The sequence below is a fragment of the Thyridium curvatum genome, assembly GCF_004353045.1.
Source record: "Thyridium curvatum strain D216 chromosome Unknown NODE_47_length_323349_cov_79.126483, whole genome shotgun sequence".
NCBI classification, from domain to species: Eukaryota; Fungi; Ascomycota; class Sordariomycetes; order Thyridiales; family Thyridiaceae; genus Thyridium; species Thyridium curvatum.
Genome location: NW_022156802.1, coordinates 70,308 through 88,328, shown reverse-complemented (window position 1 = coordinate 88,328; position 18,021 = coordinate 70,308). Strand labels below are relative to the sequence as shown.

Sequence of the window (18,021 nt, the reverse complement as noted above, 5' to 3'; positions counted from 1 at the left end):
CACAAAGACAGCCATAAAACCCTTGAGCTGATGGGAACTTCAATGCTCCAACTCGGTACTTGATTCACGTTTTTCTGATGTCTTATTACTTGACGTATGAGAGTCGATGTTAAGACTGACTCTTGACCTTCGTATTGGCCTTATCAACAAGACGACCACACAGAGCTATTGTGCTTCATCTGGTATATATCAGCATTCATTGCTTTAGGTGAAGTCACGTCCTGGTAACGCCCTTGTGGCCGAGTTGGGCGAATACCTTAGAACAGGTCCTCCAGCAGGTGTCGTCAGGCACGAGGGATACTTTCGCGACCTCGACAACGACTCATCGAGCACAAAATCGGACAACACAATGAACGTACTCAAAAAAGTCTCCATCATTTCTCTATGGCGGTCTACATATTTATGCTGAAGAGTACTGGTCGTGCTTGGCCTTCTGTTTATGGTGCTAGCCGTCACAACAGAGACTTTATTAGCAATGTCAGCTGAGAAGCAAGGCCTTAGCTGGAACACGAAACGCCTCTCTTATTTGTGGACATTCTTTCCCATAGCTGTGTTCACAATGATCGTTCTGTTCGCAAAGATTGCTGTGTTCGTAATCATTGCTCTGTTGGCAATGGTTGCTGTGTTCACAGTGATTGCTGTGTTCATATCGATTGCAGCCCTCTGGGCCCGTGTGGAGTTACTGGCCAAAATGAGAGCACCTTGAATCTCTTTCTCTCAAGGCTGGACAGGATAATATCTCTTCTTGATGACATATCCCTGTTTCAAATGTTTAGCGGCATTCAGAGCAATCAGAACCCAGCACAGGGCTGTAGCCCTCACGTCTTCGGTCTCACTGATGCTCACCCTACTGATTGTCCTTTGCGCGGGTCTTGTCACCCTGAGGCCGGTGGATATGATTTCAAGACAAAGCCACAGAAGGCGCTGGCCGAGGATTTCTTCTTTACCAATGGATGGAGGAGCCTTGGAACACAGCACTTGTCTGTGATTGACACTTTTGCATATTGTTTGCGAAACGATTCATTATTATATAGAGCAGCACGTTGGGCCCTTAGGCCTTGTTATAAACTACATCAATCTGGTCTTTGAGCGTCTTTTCGACCTCCTTCCTCCGAATGTTCCCCTTGGTAGCTGTGCGAGGCAGGGAGCCCTTAGGTACAACCATGATAAATCGATGGTCCTGTATTCTTTCATGCTGATACCTTCGTTGATGGAAAGGCATGATTCTCTCGAGAATGTCCTTCTTCAGCTGTTCCTCATAAGTATGCGGCGTGTTTCCATTGACCCCGTTGGGAACTGTCTGCTCGTGCGGCTCTACCACAAGCATTGGTGAAGGACGTCGGTCACCAACGACGGCAACGGCGTGGACGAGGTCCTTGCCACATGTATCTATGACATTGGCTTCTATGGCGCTAGTGTCGCACCGAAGACTTGTCTCCATCTTGATCCAGCCATCCGCCCTCCCTTGAGACAAGTACCGACCGGGGGGTATCTCGGTGAAGAGATCACCAGAGTGAAATTTGCCGTCGGGACCCCGCAGACTCTGGTGCGGGCAATCAGGCGACTCTGGGGGGATCACCAGCTCGAGCAGCTTAGAGTCAGACCCAGAGCCATCATCGAGGGGCTGAAACTCAAAGGTGGATCCGGGGAAGGCCTCCAAATAGGAGTCGTTTGCGCTCTGGCGGCCGGCCATGGCATAGCCCATCTCAGTCGATCCAAAGAAATTGACAGGCTGCATGCCCCTCTCACGCGCCCAATTTAGGTCCATAGGCTCCAGAGCCATACCGCCGTACCCGATAGAAGCGAGACCCTGGAGAAGCGCAAGGAAGTCGGGGTCCTTGTCCGCCTCACGGAACATGCTTGACAGAAGTGGCGGGAAAACCATGAGCCTGTTCAACCCACATTCCTTGATAATACGGCTCAGTTCATGAGATGAGTAAGGAATGGTCGTTGGGAGCACCATGGTGCCGCCCAAAACGAGACTTGCCCAAATGCACATGTGGCTTCCCATGTGCATATAACTTCCACTGATAGCACGGAGACGTAAGCTAGTGAAATAGAGAATTGGGCCAGGAAAGTACTAACATGGCTATGAGAATCTCAGGGTCCGGCGTAAATGCATAGTCTCTCGAGTGCTTCATCTTGTTGAGAAGAGAGTCCACCCATCGGGCGGTGATGGGCACCAGCTTTGGGATCCCAGAAGTCGATCCTGACGTGTGGAGGATCATAACCAAATGATCCGGATCTGAAGCCTCGCATACCGGAGACAGTGATGCCTGTCCCTCGAGCGGCTCAGATGGCAAGGTTCCGCCGGGGAAGGTTGGCACGGGGCTGTTGTGCAGCATCGACGTAAAGCTGGCATCATGGATCAGAGCCACGGCCTTGGCCTTCTCCAGCAGTTCATAGACCACAGAGGGGTCTGTCATGCGTAAAGAGATGAGTTGCGGTATGTAACCGGCCCGGATAAGACCTAGAGTATGGATATAATCGTCGTATGACACGCCTTTGAGCCTGCCATCCGTGTTAGTCAAGGCTCCAAGGTCTTGGGAGGGACGATGTACTCACCATACCCCGACGACTGCTCGTGCTTCCGTGACAGTCCCTTGTAGTCTGCGGGTCCAGGCCTGGGCGCTTCTCTCGACGTCGGCTAAGCATGTAGCATATGAGACGTCCTTCCACGACTGCCGTTCACCGTCATACTGGGGGACTTTGAAAAACACTGAAGATGGGATTCGGTTTGCTTGTTCTCGAAGAACCGTAAGAGTAGTCTTGAAAGTAGCCATGTTGAAGGTTGGTATGCATCTGCATGGTGGTGAAAACAAGCCTTGACAAGGTAGCGGGAACAACACGCTCATAAATACGGAGAATGAACAATGAACCCTGCATCAGGATGCCGATCGCTGACCTCTCGTCAGCACGACTCCACAAGCAACCGCCGCATATTTCTTAAAACGCTAAGATGTCGTCCAAGGCAAGTACAAGGGTCCTAGTATTGCACTTACATGAAAACTTATCCCTGCAACTAGCAAACAAAAAAGAAGAAAATAACGAATAAATAAATCAATACCGCTTAAAGCCCATGGGCCATGACCAAGAACCTTTGTTTTGCAACTCATGGAAACGGTCTTTCTACCCTGGAGGGAAATGGTTTGATTATTGACAAACTCATCCAACGGCCAGGGCGGCCGCCCTGGTCTGTGCAAGGGGGCATGTTAAACCTCATCATCAACCCCAGTGGCAGTGGGCTGATGAAACCTTGTCTCCACCAGGCCTAGTGGCCAACTCCGCCTGCGCGTGAACTTTGCCAGCCCTTTACGGACATGAAAATGGTCATTCCGTCAGCGCTAAGTAACTATTCTTGCACCACGCAAACTATACCGGGGCTCGCTTCGGTGTTGCCGCAGCCTGTCAAATTGAATGCCTGGACACCGCATCTTCAAGACCTTGATACTCCGTGGGATGTCGGGTCTTAAACGCAGGTGTAATAGCGCTTTCCGCTCCCCACCACCTTCCCTGTTCGCTGTCTCCTGACGACGAATATAGAGACGAGAAATGTCAGCCCCATGAAGCCATGTGCAAATGCAAAGCCAACTTCGACATCCCCTCACATAATACGAATTCCCGGGGCTGGGACCGAGGGTGTGGAGTTCGGCCACTCCAACACCGAGCACCGGACTTGACTCAACGTCAGATGCGGTATTCTGCATCCTGCACTTCGTTCAGGGGTCACTGTCACGCCGGGTTTCGTGAAGGCCACTCCAATTGTTTGGAAACTTTGTTTGTCTACAGTTGGGGTAGTAATGAAAAGATCAGGGTAGTGAATACGAAGGTTGCACGTAAGAATGGCCGTCGTGGTAGGCGTGTTACTCGCATCGGTATTGGCCTGGGCCATGATCATTGCCAGCTGAAATTCGATGCCGACGTCGTCGAGAATCTGATATCCGACATATTTACCTGCGGCAGTACCTATGTCGAGCACATAGATCAGACAGTATCCAACCTTCGTGAGAGTAGCTCGTACAATCACACGGGGGCCGCGTATCCGACTACGGATATTAGGGCCCTTCTCACCACCTGGAGTATTGAGACTGCGAAGATGAATGGGCAGTTTGCGAATATCGAACTCAATCGCGGGCAAGTTGCCGATGCTCTGGAGCTAGATGGGCGCGTAGTAGATGACGGTGGGTTAAGAGCCTAAGTAGAAGAAAGCCTATTGCTCGTGCTGACGGCACTTCCAATGTGCTGGTCCAATCGAGGGGTGCACACGATTTTTAACCTCCTATGGATTTCCCAACCATAATGTGCAGCTAGAAACAGCACAAAGCCGACGATTCAGCCGGTGACCAACGAGAGGTTGCAAGGTTGCGTCACACCGCCAAACTTTATGGCGAGAATGTAACATATCACACTTACCAGCATGAAATCCGTTCCAATGAGGTGCATTGGCCAGCCTGTTCATCACACTGCACTTCTATCGTCACCATTTAACGCCGGAGGGCTTGGAAAGTTAAAAACCAATGAAAGCGGCAAATATGGCCGTTTGGGGCGGTTTGATGCAGAAAGACCGCCACCACGGCACTGATGGTCAGCCAAGAAGGGGTCCGACCACCGATGCAATTGCCGGGACTTCAATAATCATGCTCTTGAGATGTGGATTCTGTAATTCGGTACATGCCATGTGATGTGCGAATCAAGCCCGTGAAGGACAGGTCTCCTGGGAGGGGAGAAGGCTAAAATGAACGATCTTATGGTGATGCTGGCAGGGCCCAGCCTTGCAATGATTCGTTCGACCATGTGTGCGTCGCAGACCAGACTGCCAACTGCCAAGCCGAATATCGCAAGAAAAAAGTGGTCTCGTTGAGCGGACGTAGCCATTAGCCAGCCTCTATGATTTGTATTCAACAAAGATGGCCGACTTCGAACATTGCGAGATTTACGCGTTGAGGGCTGTTTGAGAGCTAGCAGTGAGAAATAGAAGACCCAAGACGTACTACGCCATGTTGGAGAGGGTAATATGGAAGTAGACGTTGATTCTCGAAAGAGGCTTGATGATATATGACTCGGCAATGTCAGACCCATGACGTGTTGGTAGCGACCATCGGAGCTTGGACATCACTATTGGGAACTCACGGAATCAATCGAAATGAAGAGTGTAGCCAGCCTCAAGCCTACTAATCACAGTTGTCAACATCCACAATGCTAGGGACCTACTGTATGGGGACATGCACAAGTGGAAAGATAACCTGGAAAGCGCCATTTCCCCACAACTAGCTGTCTCTTCCCCATGCCCCAGTAATTGGTAGCATGCACCCTTCCTCCCGGGTTCAGATCACATTGTGTTACTTCAAGCCGCAGGAATATCTAAGTCGTGGTACATTGCCTACATATTATCGAATTTCTTGAGCTGTCGTCCATATTTGGCAATTCGACAAGATGTCGGTTGGCCCCAAGGCCAGCGTTGCTGGAATGACCGACGCTTGCCGTGCCGACTTCGCCGAATTAGCCGAAGTTAACCGCACTCACAACGCGGGGCAGATATGAGGCCTCTTGCCAGTGTTTGTCCAGAGACACAATCAACTTCCCGTGCAAGTGCAACAGCAGCTATGGAGGGAACAGTTAACAATGAGGAGAGCGTGCAGAGCCTGTCAGCGCCAACGCGGCAAGAGGTGGCCTCGAGCGAAAAAGGCCAGCGACAAACCCACCGAACCCGGCCCTTTAGGCACAGATCTTCCCGGGCGTGCAAGGACTGCCACGCTCGCAAAGTGCGCTGTGTAGCGTTGCGACCAGGAGTTCCGTGCTTGAACTGTGAGGAATTTGGGATCCAATGCATCATGCCCTTGACTCAAAGGCAAAGGTAAATACATGTACCTTGATACGCACGGAGGCTGAACCGGGTTGCCCGATAACTGATCCGCATACAGAGCACTCCATAGGAGACTTTTTACAGCGAATCAGCAAGCCAAGGAATATCAACGAGTACAAGAATTAAGATCAATTCCGACACAATCACCTTCCCAGAACCCAATCCCGGCTCCGGAGCCTCAACCGGCCAGGGATTACCAAGAAGCCATAGAGCCTCAACACAGGAAAGAAGCAAGCCTGAACAGAGTCAGCCTAGCATGTGTGGAAGTTGCTGCATTCCAGGAATACCTACCTTTTGATGACTATGTCCCCGAATATTCTCTCCCGCTCACGCAAGCAGAGGCTGGTAGCCATCCGCTCAACCCGATTACCAACGTGGCCCAGACTGTTGCAGAGAGCGTCAATGGTTCGAGCTCAGGCTCGGAGAGCAATGACTCGCCGACGTCCACAACCTGTGGTGAAGGGACTTCCTTAGAGTCCTATCAGAGCTTAGGAGACAACCGACAATACACGACCGCGATATTTCAAGTTTTCCCCACCACTCTCGATCAGACTGCTTTAGCATATCTTCAGTGCCGGCACGCGTTCATCCGGCCCCAGCCAGCGTTCCAGACACACCTTCTTCTGAAATACATCCGCCATGTTCACAGTGCCATGCCAGTTCTCGATATCCATCAGCTAGTCTCAACTATAACGCAGGATACATCGAGCGTTCCCTCACCAACCAAATCAGCTGAAGAGAAACCACAGATACCATACCTACTTTATCAAGCAGTAATGTTCTCCGCAGTCAAATTTGCAGATGGAGAGGCTTTAAAGTCGGCTGGCTACGACACAGTGAATGCTGCTCAATTGGAGATGCTTCAACGTGCCAGAGTGAGTGCTCCAGGCCGCGGTTCAGATCGGCCCTGCGAGAGAGTGGGAACTGACATAGACTATAGGTGCTCTATGATCTCGACACTTGCACAGATGTGGTCACCCTGATCCAATCTCTGTTACTCCTCTCCTTCGGCAGTCGCTTTATCGACGAGCCTCCGGGTGGCAGAAATTCTCAGTTCTGGCATGGGCTGGCCGTATCTACTGCCATGAGATTGGAAATGAACAGCCACACCTCATCAAACAATTCGACAGAACCTGAAAGGCGTCTATGGCGTCGTATACGGTGGAGTCTACTTCTCTGGGATCACCTGCTAGTGATATATCAGGGCTCCTCTCACAAGTCAATGGCACGCCGCCTAAAATGGGTGGAGAATGACCTGCCGATCTTGAGTCTAGATGATTTTGACACCAGGCCGATATCAATCAATGGTCAGAAGGCGGCAGAGAGCGCGCAACTGGAGCAGGATGCAATGAACACCATTGAGAAAGTCATGCTGTGCTGCCAGAATACTGGCTCCAGCTAATGGCATTATAGGGCTGGAAGAGTCTGTTTGGAGATATTATACCGTAAGCGTTCTAGTTTTGTGAGATTTATCTTGTGTTCAAGAGATCGGACTGTTTTGTGCCTTTAGAGACCCCGTCCATGATCGTGGCATTTTTCGCCTATTTCTTGGAGCCCTTGAAAATTTGATCGAAATCAAACTCGTTCCAGTAGACCGTCGGCTTCATGCCTGACAGCTTCCACTCGCCCCCGATCTTCTTGTAAGTGAACTGCATGACGGCGTGGCTGTGCCCCTTTGCCTCGATCGTCTTCTTGTCTTCACCAGTGTATCGCTGGTGCGCAGCACGAAGCTGGTGCGTGCCGATGGCCTCATCGTCCGAGACGCGCTGGTACTTTGAGGCTCCAATGAAGTGCTGTGATGATACGAGCGGATCTCCGACGAATCCGGGATCGCTCACCATGGCCACAAAGTCCTCGGCTGGCATCGCATCCCATTTCTGCCCAATCACGTTCCGGTAATCGACCTAGACCGGTCAGGTAAGACCTCAGGGGCACGTGCGGGACACAGGAGTGCAACATACCACGAGCTCTGGAGCAAGTATGCTCCTCAATCGGTCCCAGTCCTGATACAGTCAGCTCGGTGTCCCCATGATGCTCGTGCGTGAGTCTAACCTTTGTATCGTAGCTATCCCCCCACTCAAAGGCGATGGCTCCGAAATCCAGAGCATCTAAACGAAATCATGTCAGATTTCATCGGACCTCGAGTGATGGCACTATATCTCACCTTCGGGTCGAACTTTGTTAGCCATGATTGTTCACAACAAGACCGGAATCCGTGGAATAGTCTTGACGAAGATCGCCTATGCTGAGGAAGCACCGTTCAAACTTTTAAACCTCTGAGCTAGAACCGCTTGGCAATAGGCGCCAGGGTGGGGGCAGTTTCGGCTACGTTCCTATCTAGCGGAACCGGAAGCGGGAACGGGAACGGATTCCGCGGTCCCTGACTCAATGCTCATCGATCAGGCTTAGTGAGGAACTGGGCTTAAGATCCTCCAAGATAAATCTCACAATTGAATACTATAAAATCATTTCAGGCCTCACAGAACCACACAATCGACCACTTCTATTGTAACGAGGTTGTACACTGTTTGCCATCTTCATCCTTCTTCGAAGAAGGCCCCTAAGTCATACACTACAAGTTAGAGGGTCATCACCACGCCTTTCCCTCCAGATGTTCGTGGCTATGACCACATCTCGGCACCCTTGCAGCAGGAACCCCCATTTCTGAATGAACTCTTCTGTGACTTCCCATCCCGCGACGTCCCACGGATCGGACCACGATACGAGTCCAGGCTCCACTGCACGCAGCGTACCTAAAGGTGGGGGATTGCTTTCCTTTGATTCATCGTTAGACATCTTCATCTCCGTGATAGCCTTAGATTCTTCTTCTGCTTGTCCCTGCTCCCCTTCTGATCCGCTACAGAGGCTCTGGAACGCATCACCTAACACATCCATCATGAAGGCATCCTCGTCGAAGGTATATCTTTCCAGAGCGACGATAAGGTTATCCCGCAGCTGAGGTGAGGGAAATAGATCAATCCAACCGTAGTGCGGAACCTGCTGTTGCAGAAGAGTAGGCATCAACGACGGCGGCAGCACAAAGGCGGGTGCCATAGAGGTTAGGCCATCCATCGGCGCCTGAATGGGTGGGGGTAGGCTCAATACACGCCGTATGGAGCAGAATCGATTGGTCGAGAGCGGCACTGACGAGAGGACAACGTAGTTGGCAAGGATGGCTCGAGAAACGTTAAGAGTTATGACATGGAGCAGTTGAGCATCTCGGGTCAATGGAAAATATGTTTCCGTATGGTCTACCCGGGCGGGAGAAGACATGGCAATGGTTCCATTGCCAAGCTGCGAGTGTGAACCGGCTGGTTGGCTAGAGCCTCTGGGAACGATCTGGTGCTGCTCTTGTACTTGATTCAAGCGCTGTCGCCTTCCTAAGAATCGAACATGGTAAGCAAAAATGGTGTCAGTAGAGCTCCAGGGGGGAACTGACGAGCTGCTCTTTGGTTGATTCTGTTCTGGCGCCTCTTTCTCTCCTTGGCATCACTTATGCCAGACCATTCGTCCTGCTCGCCTCGAATCTATATGATGGATTAGCTGGGCACTCAGTTAGAGCTACACATTTGACGATAACTCACTCTATCGCCTGCTGGCACAAGTCGAAAGGTCTTGAACAGTGACATCGCTCTGCGCGGAAAACACCGTCACTCATGGCAGTTGTCCTGCCGTCGAGCATGAAGAAGCCAGCATGAGGGGTCATCAAGAAGGTTAAAAATGGCGGCTGACACATTTTGACCGAATCGGGAGTCTGGACTGACACTTAATTATGCAGATGGCTGACAAAACTAAACCGCTTTAGGCCTGGAGAGAATCTAACATGGGTCCTGTCGGACTTAAGGCTCTATAAGGTGATTGATATCGTGTCATACACGCAGGAAAGCGACTAGAAATGTAGATGCCTGTTACCTGATCATTTAGCTTGGTGATTGGTGTTTAGTAACAACTTGGACGTAAACGGCAATCCCGGCTGACGTCCACTTAGGTACAGCTGATTCGGGTTGGGCCGATTCAAGTTTCAAAGCGAATGGCAATATTAGCAGTAGCAGAATGATATAAAGCATGGGTTCAAGGTCATGAAATCTAATTCACGAATTCTTCAAGAATGCCATCGATCTTTCGGAATTTCAAATAACACCTGATCCTATATCTTACACAGTTGGTGTCCTTGCATTCCATGATATGGAGCCAACCACAACATCGAAATACACCGCAGCTCATCTCAAGCCTAACGGCCCAGGTGATGCTCGTCCCACAGCCCTACAAATTGTCCGCAATGAGCGCAGGGAAGGCGATCTCGTCGGCAAGGTCGCTCTCATAACAGGATGCTCCTCTGGACTGGGCATCGAGACTGCACGCGCGATGAAGGCCACGGGTATCACCGTCTTCGTGACGGCGCGTAACCTAGACAAGGCTAGGGACACGCTCGGCGACATCCTCGACGGAGATCAAGTACAACTATTGCACCTTGACCTCGAGTCGCTCGAAAGCGTCCGGAAGTGTGTGTCTGATCTCAAGGCCAGGACCAACAAGCTCAATGTCCTCATTGAGAATGCGGGGATTCGGCATGTCCCCAAGGGCCGGACCAAAGACGGATTCGAACTGCACTGGGGAACGAACCACCTGTCTCACTTCCTCCTCTTCGAGCTTCTCAGACCGATGCTGCTCGAGTCCTCCGCGCCCGACTTCCAGTCCCGCGTAATCATTGTGTCCTCCACCGCGCATCGGAATGGACCCATGGACTTCAACGACCTGAACTGGGAGAAGAGGCGCTACGATCCGGTCCTTGCCTATGGACAGAGCAAGCTCGCCAACGTCTACACGGCGAGCGAGATCGAGAGACGCTACGGGTCGCAGGGACTGCACGCTTGGAGCGTCCACCCGGGCGGTATCAGGACGGGGCTGCAGCGGCCGAGTTTCTCCGATGCCATGATCTTTGTCAAGTGTGGGGTCATGGCTACGCTCAAGGTGATGATGAACGCTGAGCAAGGGGCTTCGACGACCGTCTGGGCAGCTGTCAGCCGGGAGCTGGAGGGCCGTGGAGGAAAGTATCTGGAACGCAACCAGATCAGCCAGCCAGTGAAGAAGGGCTGGGGTTTGATCGATCCCGGTCATGTTGAATGGGCGTATGACGAGGAGAGGGCGAAGAAGCTGTACGAGATATCGCTCGGGCTGGTACATGCATGATCCATTGCGCTGGTGGACTGAGTTATCGAATGGCTATTGTCATAGATCAAGTCCGGATTGTTTCTATTACAAATCATTTCCCCCTTCTATATCTATAGACCAATTTTTGAAACGCCTAGACATATTCATTATGCTTTGATTCGTACACGCACGCACACAGCTTAATCTCTCTTCACTCCCACACGCCCGGCGCCCCTCAAGCCGATCCCTCCCAGTAGAATGCAGAGCATCATAAACGAGAACATGGTCCAGAAACTCGCCTTGTACCCCGCAAACAGCGCATCATCCCCGTCCACATTCCCCTTGCGCTCCTCGGCCTGCCTCACGAGCGCCGATACGATCTGCATGACGGCCAGGCCCAGCGCCTGCCCGAACTGTGCGGCGGTGTTGAACACGGCGCCCGCGAGGCTCTGCTTGTCCTCGGGGAAGGTCTCGGAGACGATGATGAGCCCCACCGTGAACATGACGTCGACGCTGATGGGCTGCAGGAGCTGGGCGACAAAGGCGTTGGCCCAGTAGGTCCACTGCGGCTGGATGACGGCCATGAGCAGGGGTCCACCGGCGCAGAGTAGGGAGGAGATCATGACGAGCCAGAGGGCGGGGATGCGGTGGACGACGAGCCCTGTCCCGAGATTGAGCAGGGTGCCGACGATAAGGGAGGGCAGAATGCGAATGGAGGCCTGGAGTGCGGAGAGGTGCTGGATTTCTTGGAAGCTGAGGTGTAACACAGTCAGTAGGGGCATGGAAGGCAAGGCCTTACATCTGTGGGTTGTGACTTACAATAAGCTGGCAAAGAGCTCCATGGAGCCAAGAACGGCAAAGGACAAAGTGATGGTCCCGCAAATGGTCGAGAAAGCCTTGTTCTTCCAGAGAGAGTTGGGGATCAGGGCAGGCTTGTTAATTTGAACACGGTAGTGAACCCAGTAGACGAAAGCGGGAACCGCCGCAACAGCCAAGCACAGGATGACGATGCTGCCGGCCTCGCGGATGCGATGCGGGTCGGCACTGACGATGCTGCAGACCTAGTCAGCAAGGTGACCAATATGAGTGGAAGTGAAGGGGACGCATACGCGAGGAGATACGACGACAGCGCCATAGCCACAGAAGCCAGCGCCGCACCGACCCAGTCGACCTTCTGGCCGCACTCCTTCAGGACCTGGCCAAACGTGCGGTTTTTTCTCTGGCTCGGCAGCGCCCACATGCCGACGAACGCCAGTCCCAAGATGATGCCGCCAAAGATCCACCACCCGGGGCGCCAGCCCGTGGTGTCGATCATGATGCCACCCGTGACGAGACCGAAGGAGAAGCCCATGGGCTGGCTCAATCCCAGAAAAGCAAATGCCAGATTGCGCGCCTTGCCGGCTCGCAGGGACTGAGACACAATGCCGACAGAGGCGGCGAGGTGCAGCGATAGTGCCACACCTTGCAGGGCACGCATGCCGACGAGCTGCTCGCCGGTCTGGGAACCCGCAGCGGCGAGGATGGCGACGCCGACGAGGAAGCAGCCGGCAATGTCGACAGTGCGAGGGCCGATGACATCCGAGGCCGCCCCGGCAATCATCAGGGTGGATGCAGTGGTCAAGTTGGTGACGGAGGCAGGCCAGAGAGCGAGCTTTGTGGGCAGGTTGAGAGTGGCTGAGATGGTGGGCAGGCCGACAGTGACGAGACCCGTCACGGCGGAGGTCATGAAGTTAACGGTGGACAGCTGGAAGATGATGACGACGGTGCGGAAGCGGGAAAGGGCCGGGACCTCTGCCTCCTGGGTGTCCTGGGATGTGGTGCTGCCCAAGAGAACTCCCGAGTCTGACGACGGGGCCGGTGGTGAGACCACGGGAGCACCGGGAGGCACGGGAGCGCCATCCTTGGTGAGCGTAACCAGCTCTACTCCTGTCGTGGTCGATGCCATCTTGACTGCCAAATGAACAAAATATGTCTGTTCGATCCTGGTGAGTCTTGTTGCAAAGAAAGGAGAAGTATGAGGTTGAAAAAAGAGAATAAAGTAACGAGGATCTGAGATCTTAGACTCGACATGACTAACTAGACTTCTTTCAGCAGATTCTTGCATCCACACACACCTCGGTGGCTTTTTGACGCCACCCCGGCCGCCAACTGCGGATCCCTAGCAGTACCTTTGGCGGACGGACTCCGCTGTTAAGGCTCTTTCACTGGTGATTCGAGTCATTTCTCCAAGTTTTGCCCTAGAAGGGAAAGGATCGTGTGCCAAGAGGCGTTCACGTAAACTGGGCCTCTTGAGATGAGAGATGCTGAAATCCCATCGATATTGGTTGCACTTTTAGCCAAGATTTCCAAATAATCATTTGCACCTTGATCTGGGTGCAATGAAACTTCGGCCGGCATCCCCAGTCAAAATGTCAATGACAGGGCGCACGCTAGGGACCAAACCCGCAACTGGAGGTTAGTGGATTTGCCCTTGCAGTGACATGGGCATTGCTACCAGAGTGTCTGCCGGAGACGGGCTCAGAGACATCTCAGCTTGTTCAGCTCTTTCAACACGTGGATATTCGGAAACATTTCGAATGCACATCAATATGACTCGATCAACTTCTTGGTTGACGAACATTGATCTTGGTGAGAAAGGGAGGATCCCTCTATGCTATGCCAAATGCCTTGCGAACCTTGGCCCCTATTCCCCGTAGTCTATCCCGTCCCTCATTCGAGAAGACAAACCGGATATACTGCTCTCCGTGGACCTCTCCCCAGCCATCCATAGCCGTAGCACAGATACCTTGCTCAAGCAGGCGTTCAGAGGCAGCCTTGCCGTCCAAGCCATAATCACTGACACGAATAAGCAAGCTCCAGCCTCCCGCGGGAACACCAACCGGCAGACCTTTCAGCTCTTCGACGAGGAGGTCCCGCCGGGCTTGGAGCTCGGCTACGTACGCGGGCAGAGTATGCTTGGACCTCTCCAGCGCCACCGCAACGGCATGTTGTGCAATACCGACGGGCACAACAACATTGGCCATCGAGACGGCCGCTATGTCTCCCATGACCCATGACGGCCCGACAACCCAGCCCACTCGCCATCCAATCATCCTCAGCTCCTTGGCCGATGACCCAACCGTGATTGTCCGGTCAGCCATGCCCTTCAGTCCCGCTGGATGGATGATAGGCCGCCCGTCAAACACCAGCCGCTCCATCGCCGTGTCTAGGATGAGCAGTAGGTCGTGTTGAACGCAGAGCTCCGAGACAACGGCCCAGTCGTCCGAGTCCAGATAACCCCCACTGGGCATGGACGGTGACATCAGGAGCATGGCACTGGCTCGAGACGTGATAGATGCCCGAAGAGCATCCCGGTCCAGCTTCCACTCCTTCCCGGGTTCGAAGGTGAACGGTACAAACTTGGGCACGCCCCCGGCCAGCAAGATGCGGTTCGTGAGCCCACGATAGGTGGGGTCCGTCACTATGACTTCGTCGCCCTCCTCGACTGTTGCTAGTAAAACGTTGAGGATACCTGACAGCCCGCCCGCGGAGATGACACAGTTCTTATCGCCGTCGTATTTGACTCCAGACATGGCTGAGACGTGGAGAGCGGCTGCATGGCGCAGGTCCTTTTTGCCAGTGAATGGCAGGTAGCTGTTGCCCTCGGGTTTGTTAATCAGATCTCGCGTTGCATCAAGGGCTTCTTGATCCGGGGGGATATTGACGTCGAGATTCTCCAAGCGGAGGAAGTCGATGTCAGAGGCATCGGCGAGATTGCCCATCTGGTCCACGCCGATGCTCTTGATGCTGGCTAGACGTCGAGGGCGGTGGCGGGGCATCGTGGAGAGTTCTCGATGATTCGTTAGGTCTTGTTCTGCTTTCAAATTGCAATGGTGGGTGCTAGTGCAGCGTAGATTCCTGGGGGAGTGGCCTCATACAACAGGTAGAGAACACTTCAGCTGAAGGAACAGCTTGAAGAGCCGAGATACACCGATGAGGGCCGTTTCATTCACTGTAGCACAACGATTCAGGTGACGGGACAAGTTGATATATGTTAGCGTTGAATATCCCCACTGAAAGGGCGCGCCGCATCATGGCCGGGCTACCCCGCGTGAACGGACGGCTCAACTCTAGTGCTGGCAGAAGAATTAAGGACTCTAGGCTTGATTAGGAAAGCTTCAGCGGCATTGATTAACAGGGCTGGAGGTTTCTTTAAATAGGCAGCGGTTTTGTTCTATCCCAATCCGCACCGAGCAGCCAAGCCATACCGTCCAGTGTCATCTCCTTCATCTTGCGAGAATGGCTCTGCGGCCACGGAGGTGACACCCACCCTATGTGGTTCTCGCCTTCCATCAACACCAACCTGGACTCAACATGTTTCACGTGCTCAGATAGCCACTTTTGGTAGATGATAGCATCGTCGCGAAACGCATCGAGAGAGCAGCAGTAGATAAACACCTTTCCCGGATGGTCCTTTGTCGTCCTTGGGTCAGAAACATCCAGGTTGAGCGGCGAGAACCACGGCGTGTGTACGAGGTTGACCATCCTCTCCATCTCTCGAATCATTTCCAGGTCCATACCGCCGTTCTGAGTGTTCTCAATCCTTGACTTGAGGTCAGACCGATACTTCTCTGGGATCATGTCCTCCGTAACAGTCACCGGGATACCGACAAAAAGGCCGGTGATGGGGCTCCGGAAGGGTGACAGATGTGCAAACTCCGTCATGTTGGCCGAAGCGGCTCCCGTGATGCCAGCAATGACTGCAGCGGCCGTACCGCCCGCGGACAACCCCCCCACGATGAAACCACGGTTGGTATCGACGCGGGTGCTTTCGTGCTTCAGCACTCCGCCGTTGAGATTGGTTGTGTGAGACAGCCATGCACAGACTTCCCAAGCGGCTTCGATCGGTGCCGGAAAGGGCTGCTCAGGAAGCTGGTTGAGCGAGGGGCAGGCGACGACCGCCGACAGCATGGCGGCGATGCCCCGTGCAGGCGCACCCATGAGGCCGGGACTGCATGTGGCAAAGCCGCCACCGTGGAAGTGCACGATCAACGGGCACTGATCTAAAGGTTTGGATCCCGGCGATGCCTTTGGCCACATGACCATGGTACGATTCGTCCCGCCGCCGGGCAGAGGAATATCGATGTATGTTTCGCCGAGGTGAGGAGGGCACTGGCCAATGTATTGGATGCCCTCGGCTTCGAGGGCCGCCATCGTCTCGCGCTGCTGTTGGACAGTAGACATTGCTGCTGTTATTTCTGCGACGAAAGGCAGCTGCGACGATTGCAATATTAAAGTATCGGAATTGCAGGAGAGAACAGAATCTCAAAAGCCCGAGACTTAGCAGAGTTTCCCGGCGCAGTATATGCAGGAAGAGTGAGCAAACGCGTGATTGACGGGGATCCATATGCAAGGTTACTCATTGAATGTGGAGAATATACGCAAGACGGAATACGCAATACGCTTTCAAACAACCCACTACCTAGGTAGTTGGAGACATGAGATCCGTAAACCGAGCCCCGCTTCTCGTTGATCCCACGATGTTTTAATAACACTTGGTATCAATGGCTACTACTTTCCCGCCTTCTACCAAAGTACCGTTCACCGGGTTGTTGATGGCACCGCTGGTACTGACATATAAGATATGCTTGTCCTTCATGCCGCGGCCAAATGCCACAGCCGTGTCACCAGCAACCGTCATCTCGGTAGCCGCTCCAGCCACAGTCACAGTCTGCCCCGAAGGCCCAATCGCTAGAAGTCGGTTGTCGGTATTGGTCGTCGCCCAGATAGTGCCCTTGGTGTCGATCGTAAAGTCGTCAAGAAATGGAGCATCTGCCCTCGCAACCATCTCAGCTTCAGCGCCTTCGACAGGATAACCATCCGGCATGATCTTGATACGATATATTGCAGCTTCGGCGCTATTAGTCCAGTACAGAAAGTCGCCGTGGGTCTTGACACCATTCACACCGAAGCCATTCGAGGCACCAGATGGGGCAGCTAGTTCGGGTACGTTGACTGCGATATCATATTCTCCTGTTTGAATGTTGAGATTCCAAATAGCTCCCAGGGTGGAGTCGGCAATAAGGACCACATCCTGGGATCCTTCTGGAGAGGTTAGGCCGTTCGGGAAAATCACTTTTGGAAGGGACGTAATGAATTCGATGGTCGGTTCTTGATGATGGCGAAAGTCGATACTCCATGCTGAGAATGACTCTGGCATTGGCGTTATCCCAGAAAAGTTGCCCCCCACGACAACGAATAGGTCATCACTGACTTCAGTTATGCCCGTGAGGCTCTTGACTGCTCCGAAAGGGTGAAGCAGTTTCGACTTTGGCGCCAAGCTTGCTGGGTCCGAGATGATGAACAGCGGAGCATCAGGCTGAAAACCTGTCACGAGCAGGTCACCATTGGAGCGGACCGCAATATTTTCAAGCCACGTTGGCTCTGCATATTGCAGGACTAGGCGGTGCGGAAGAGGTAAAGTAATGGACTCCGGTAATATTGGGACCAAGTAGGCCACACCAGTAGCGCAAGCAAGGCTGAGGAATGTAAAGGTGTAACGCCACATGGTGATCGAAAAGTCTTGGTTGGCCTGTTGGGGAGAGAGAGCAAGAAGCTGAGGAACTACCGCTGAATTGCAGAACTCGCGAGGAAGCGACGGCCATCTCTGGATTGCTTTTATAAACCTTCAATGATATCCTAGCGTGCCTTAATTTCTTCCTAGGAAGTGGTCTTCAAGCAAGATCTGTTCACGAAGGATTAGTCGTTCTCGGACATTAGACAGGTCATCGGAGATATACGCTGCTCTGCAGCAAATGAGTGGGACCAAATCCTCTTTGACTGGGATGGGACACTGACAAATCGCAACTCCCCGAGAATGGGCAGGAAGCTTACAAATATCGTCAGAGGATAAGGTAAGGTTGGAATCGTTAAGCCCCTATTCGGACTGAAGTGAGGCCGACTCTTCGTGCTGCCGCGCGGAAGAGATCTGTGCGATACGTGGACCGGAGGAGGGGGATTTGGCATAC

General features: G+C 52.9%; 8 protein-coding genes across 8 annotated transcripts; 2 read left to right on the top strand and 6 right to left on the bottom strand.

Moving 5' to 3' along the window:
• Positions 1-1,051: 1,051 nt before the first annotated feature.
• E0L32_007615 (uncharacterized protein) lies at positions 1,052-2,783 on the bottom strand (the record flags this gene model as incomplete). The annotated part of the gene is made up of 3 exons (XM_031142379.1): positions 1,052-2,027; positions 2,086-2,511; positions 2,566-2,783. The coding sequence occupies 3 exons, from the start codon at positions 2,781-2,783 to the stop codon at positions 1,052-1,054; spliced, it is 1,620 nt and encodes a 539-aa protein (XP_030993347.1).
• Positions 2,784-5,831: 3,048 nt separating this feature from the next.
• Positions 5,832-7,265, top strand: E0L32_007614 (uncharacterized protein; the record flags this gene model as incomplete). Its single annotated transcript, XM_031142378.1, has 3 exons — positions 5,832-5,854; positions 5,922-6,738; positions 6,804-7,265. The coding sequence occupies 3 exons, from the start codon at positions 5,832-5,834 to the stop codon at positions 7,263-7,265; spliced, it is 1,302 nt and encodes a 433-aa protein (XP_030993346.1).
• Positions 7,266-7,404: 139 nt separating this feature from the next.
• Positions 7,405-9,492, bottom strand: E0L32_007613 (uncharacterized protein; the record flags this gene model as incomplete). Its single annotated transcript, XM_031142377.1, has 6 exons — positions 7,405-7,767; positions 7,825-7,866; positions 7,916-7,971; positions 8,617-9,243; positions 9,303-9,390; positions 9,448-9,492. 6 exons carry the CDS (start codon positions 9,490-9,492, stop codon positions 7,405-7,407), a joined length of 1,221 nt encoding a protein of 406 aa, XP_030993345.1.
• A 556-nt stretch (positions 9,493-10,048) lies between these two features.
• On the top strand, positions 10,049-11,053 carry E0L32_007612 (uncharacterized protein; the record flags this gene model as incomplete). The annotated part of the gene is made up of 1 exon (XM_031142375.1): positions 10,049-11,053. One exon carries the CDS (start codon positions 10,049-10,051, stop codon positions 11,051-11,053), a length of 1,005 nt encoding a protein of 334 aa, XP_030993344.1.
• A 161-nt stretch (positions 11,054-11,214) lies between these two features.
• On the bottom strand, positions 11,215-12,959 carry E0L32_007611 (uncharacterized protein; the record flags this gene model as incomplete). The annotated part of the gene is made up of 3 exons (XM_031142374.1): positions 11,215-11,767; positions 11,834-12,067; positions 12,124-12,959. The coding sequence occupies 3 exons, from the start codon at positions 12,957-12,959 to the stop codon at positions 11,215-11,217; spliced, it is 1,623 nt and encodes a 540-aa protein (XP_030993343.1).
• Positions 12,960-13,662: 703 nt separating this feature from the next.
• Positions 13,663-14,832, bottom strand: E0L32_007610 (uncharacterized protein; the record flags this gene model as incomplete). The annotated part of the gene is made up of 1 exon (XM_031142373.1): positions 13,663-14,832. One exon carries the CDS (start codon positions 14,830-14,832, stop codon positions 13,663-13,665), a length of 1,170 nt encoding a protein of 389 aa, XP_030993342.1.
• Positions 14,833-15,205: 373 nt separating this feature from the next.
• Positions 15,206-16,237, bottom strand: E0L32_007609 (uncharacterized protein; the record flags this gene model as incomplete). The annotated part of the gene is made up of 1 exon (XM_031142372.1): positions 15,206-16,237. One exon carries the CDS (start codon positions 16,235-16,237, stop codon positions 15,206-15,208), a length of 1,032 nt encoding a protein of 343 aa, XP_030993341.1.
• A 301-nt stretch (positions 16,238-16,538) lies between these two features.
• Positions 16,539-17,561, bottom strand: E0L32_007608 (uncharacterized protein; the record flags this gene model as incomplete). Its single annotated transcript, XM_031142371.1, has 1 exon — positions 16,539-17,561. The coding sequence occupies one exon, from the start codon at positions 17,559-17,561 to the stop codon at positions 16,539-16,541; it is 1,023 nt and encodes a 340-aa protein (XP_030993340.1).
• Positions 17,562-18,021: the final 460 nt, after the last annotated feature.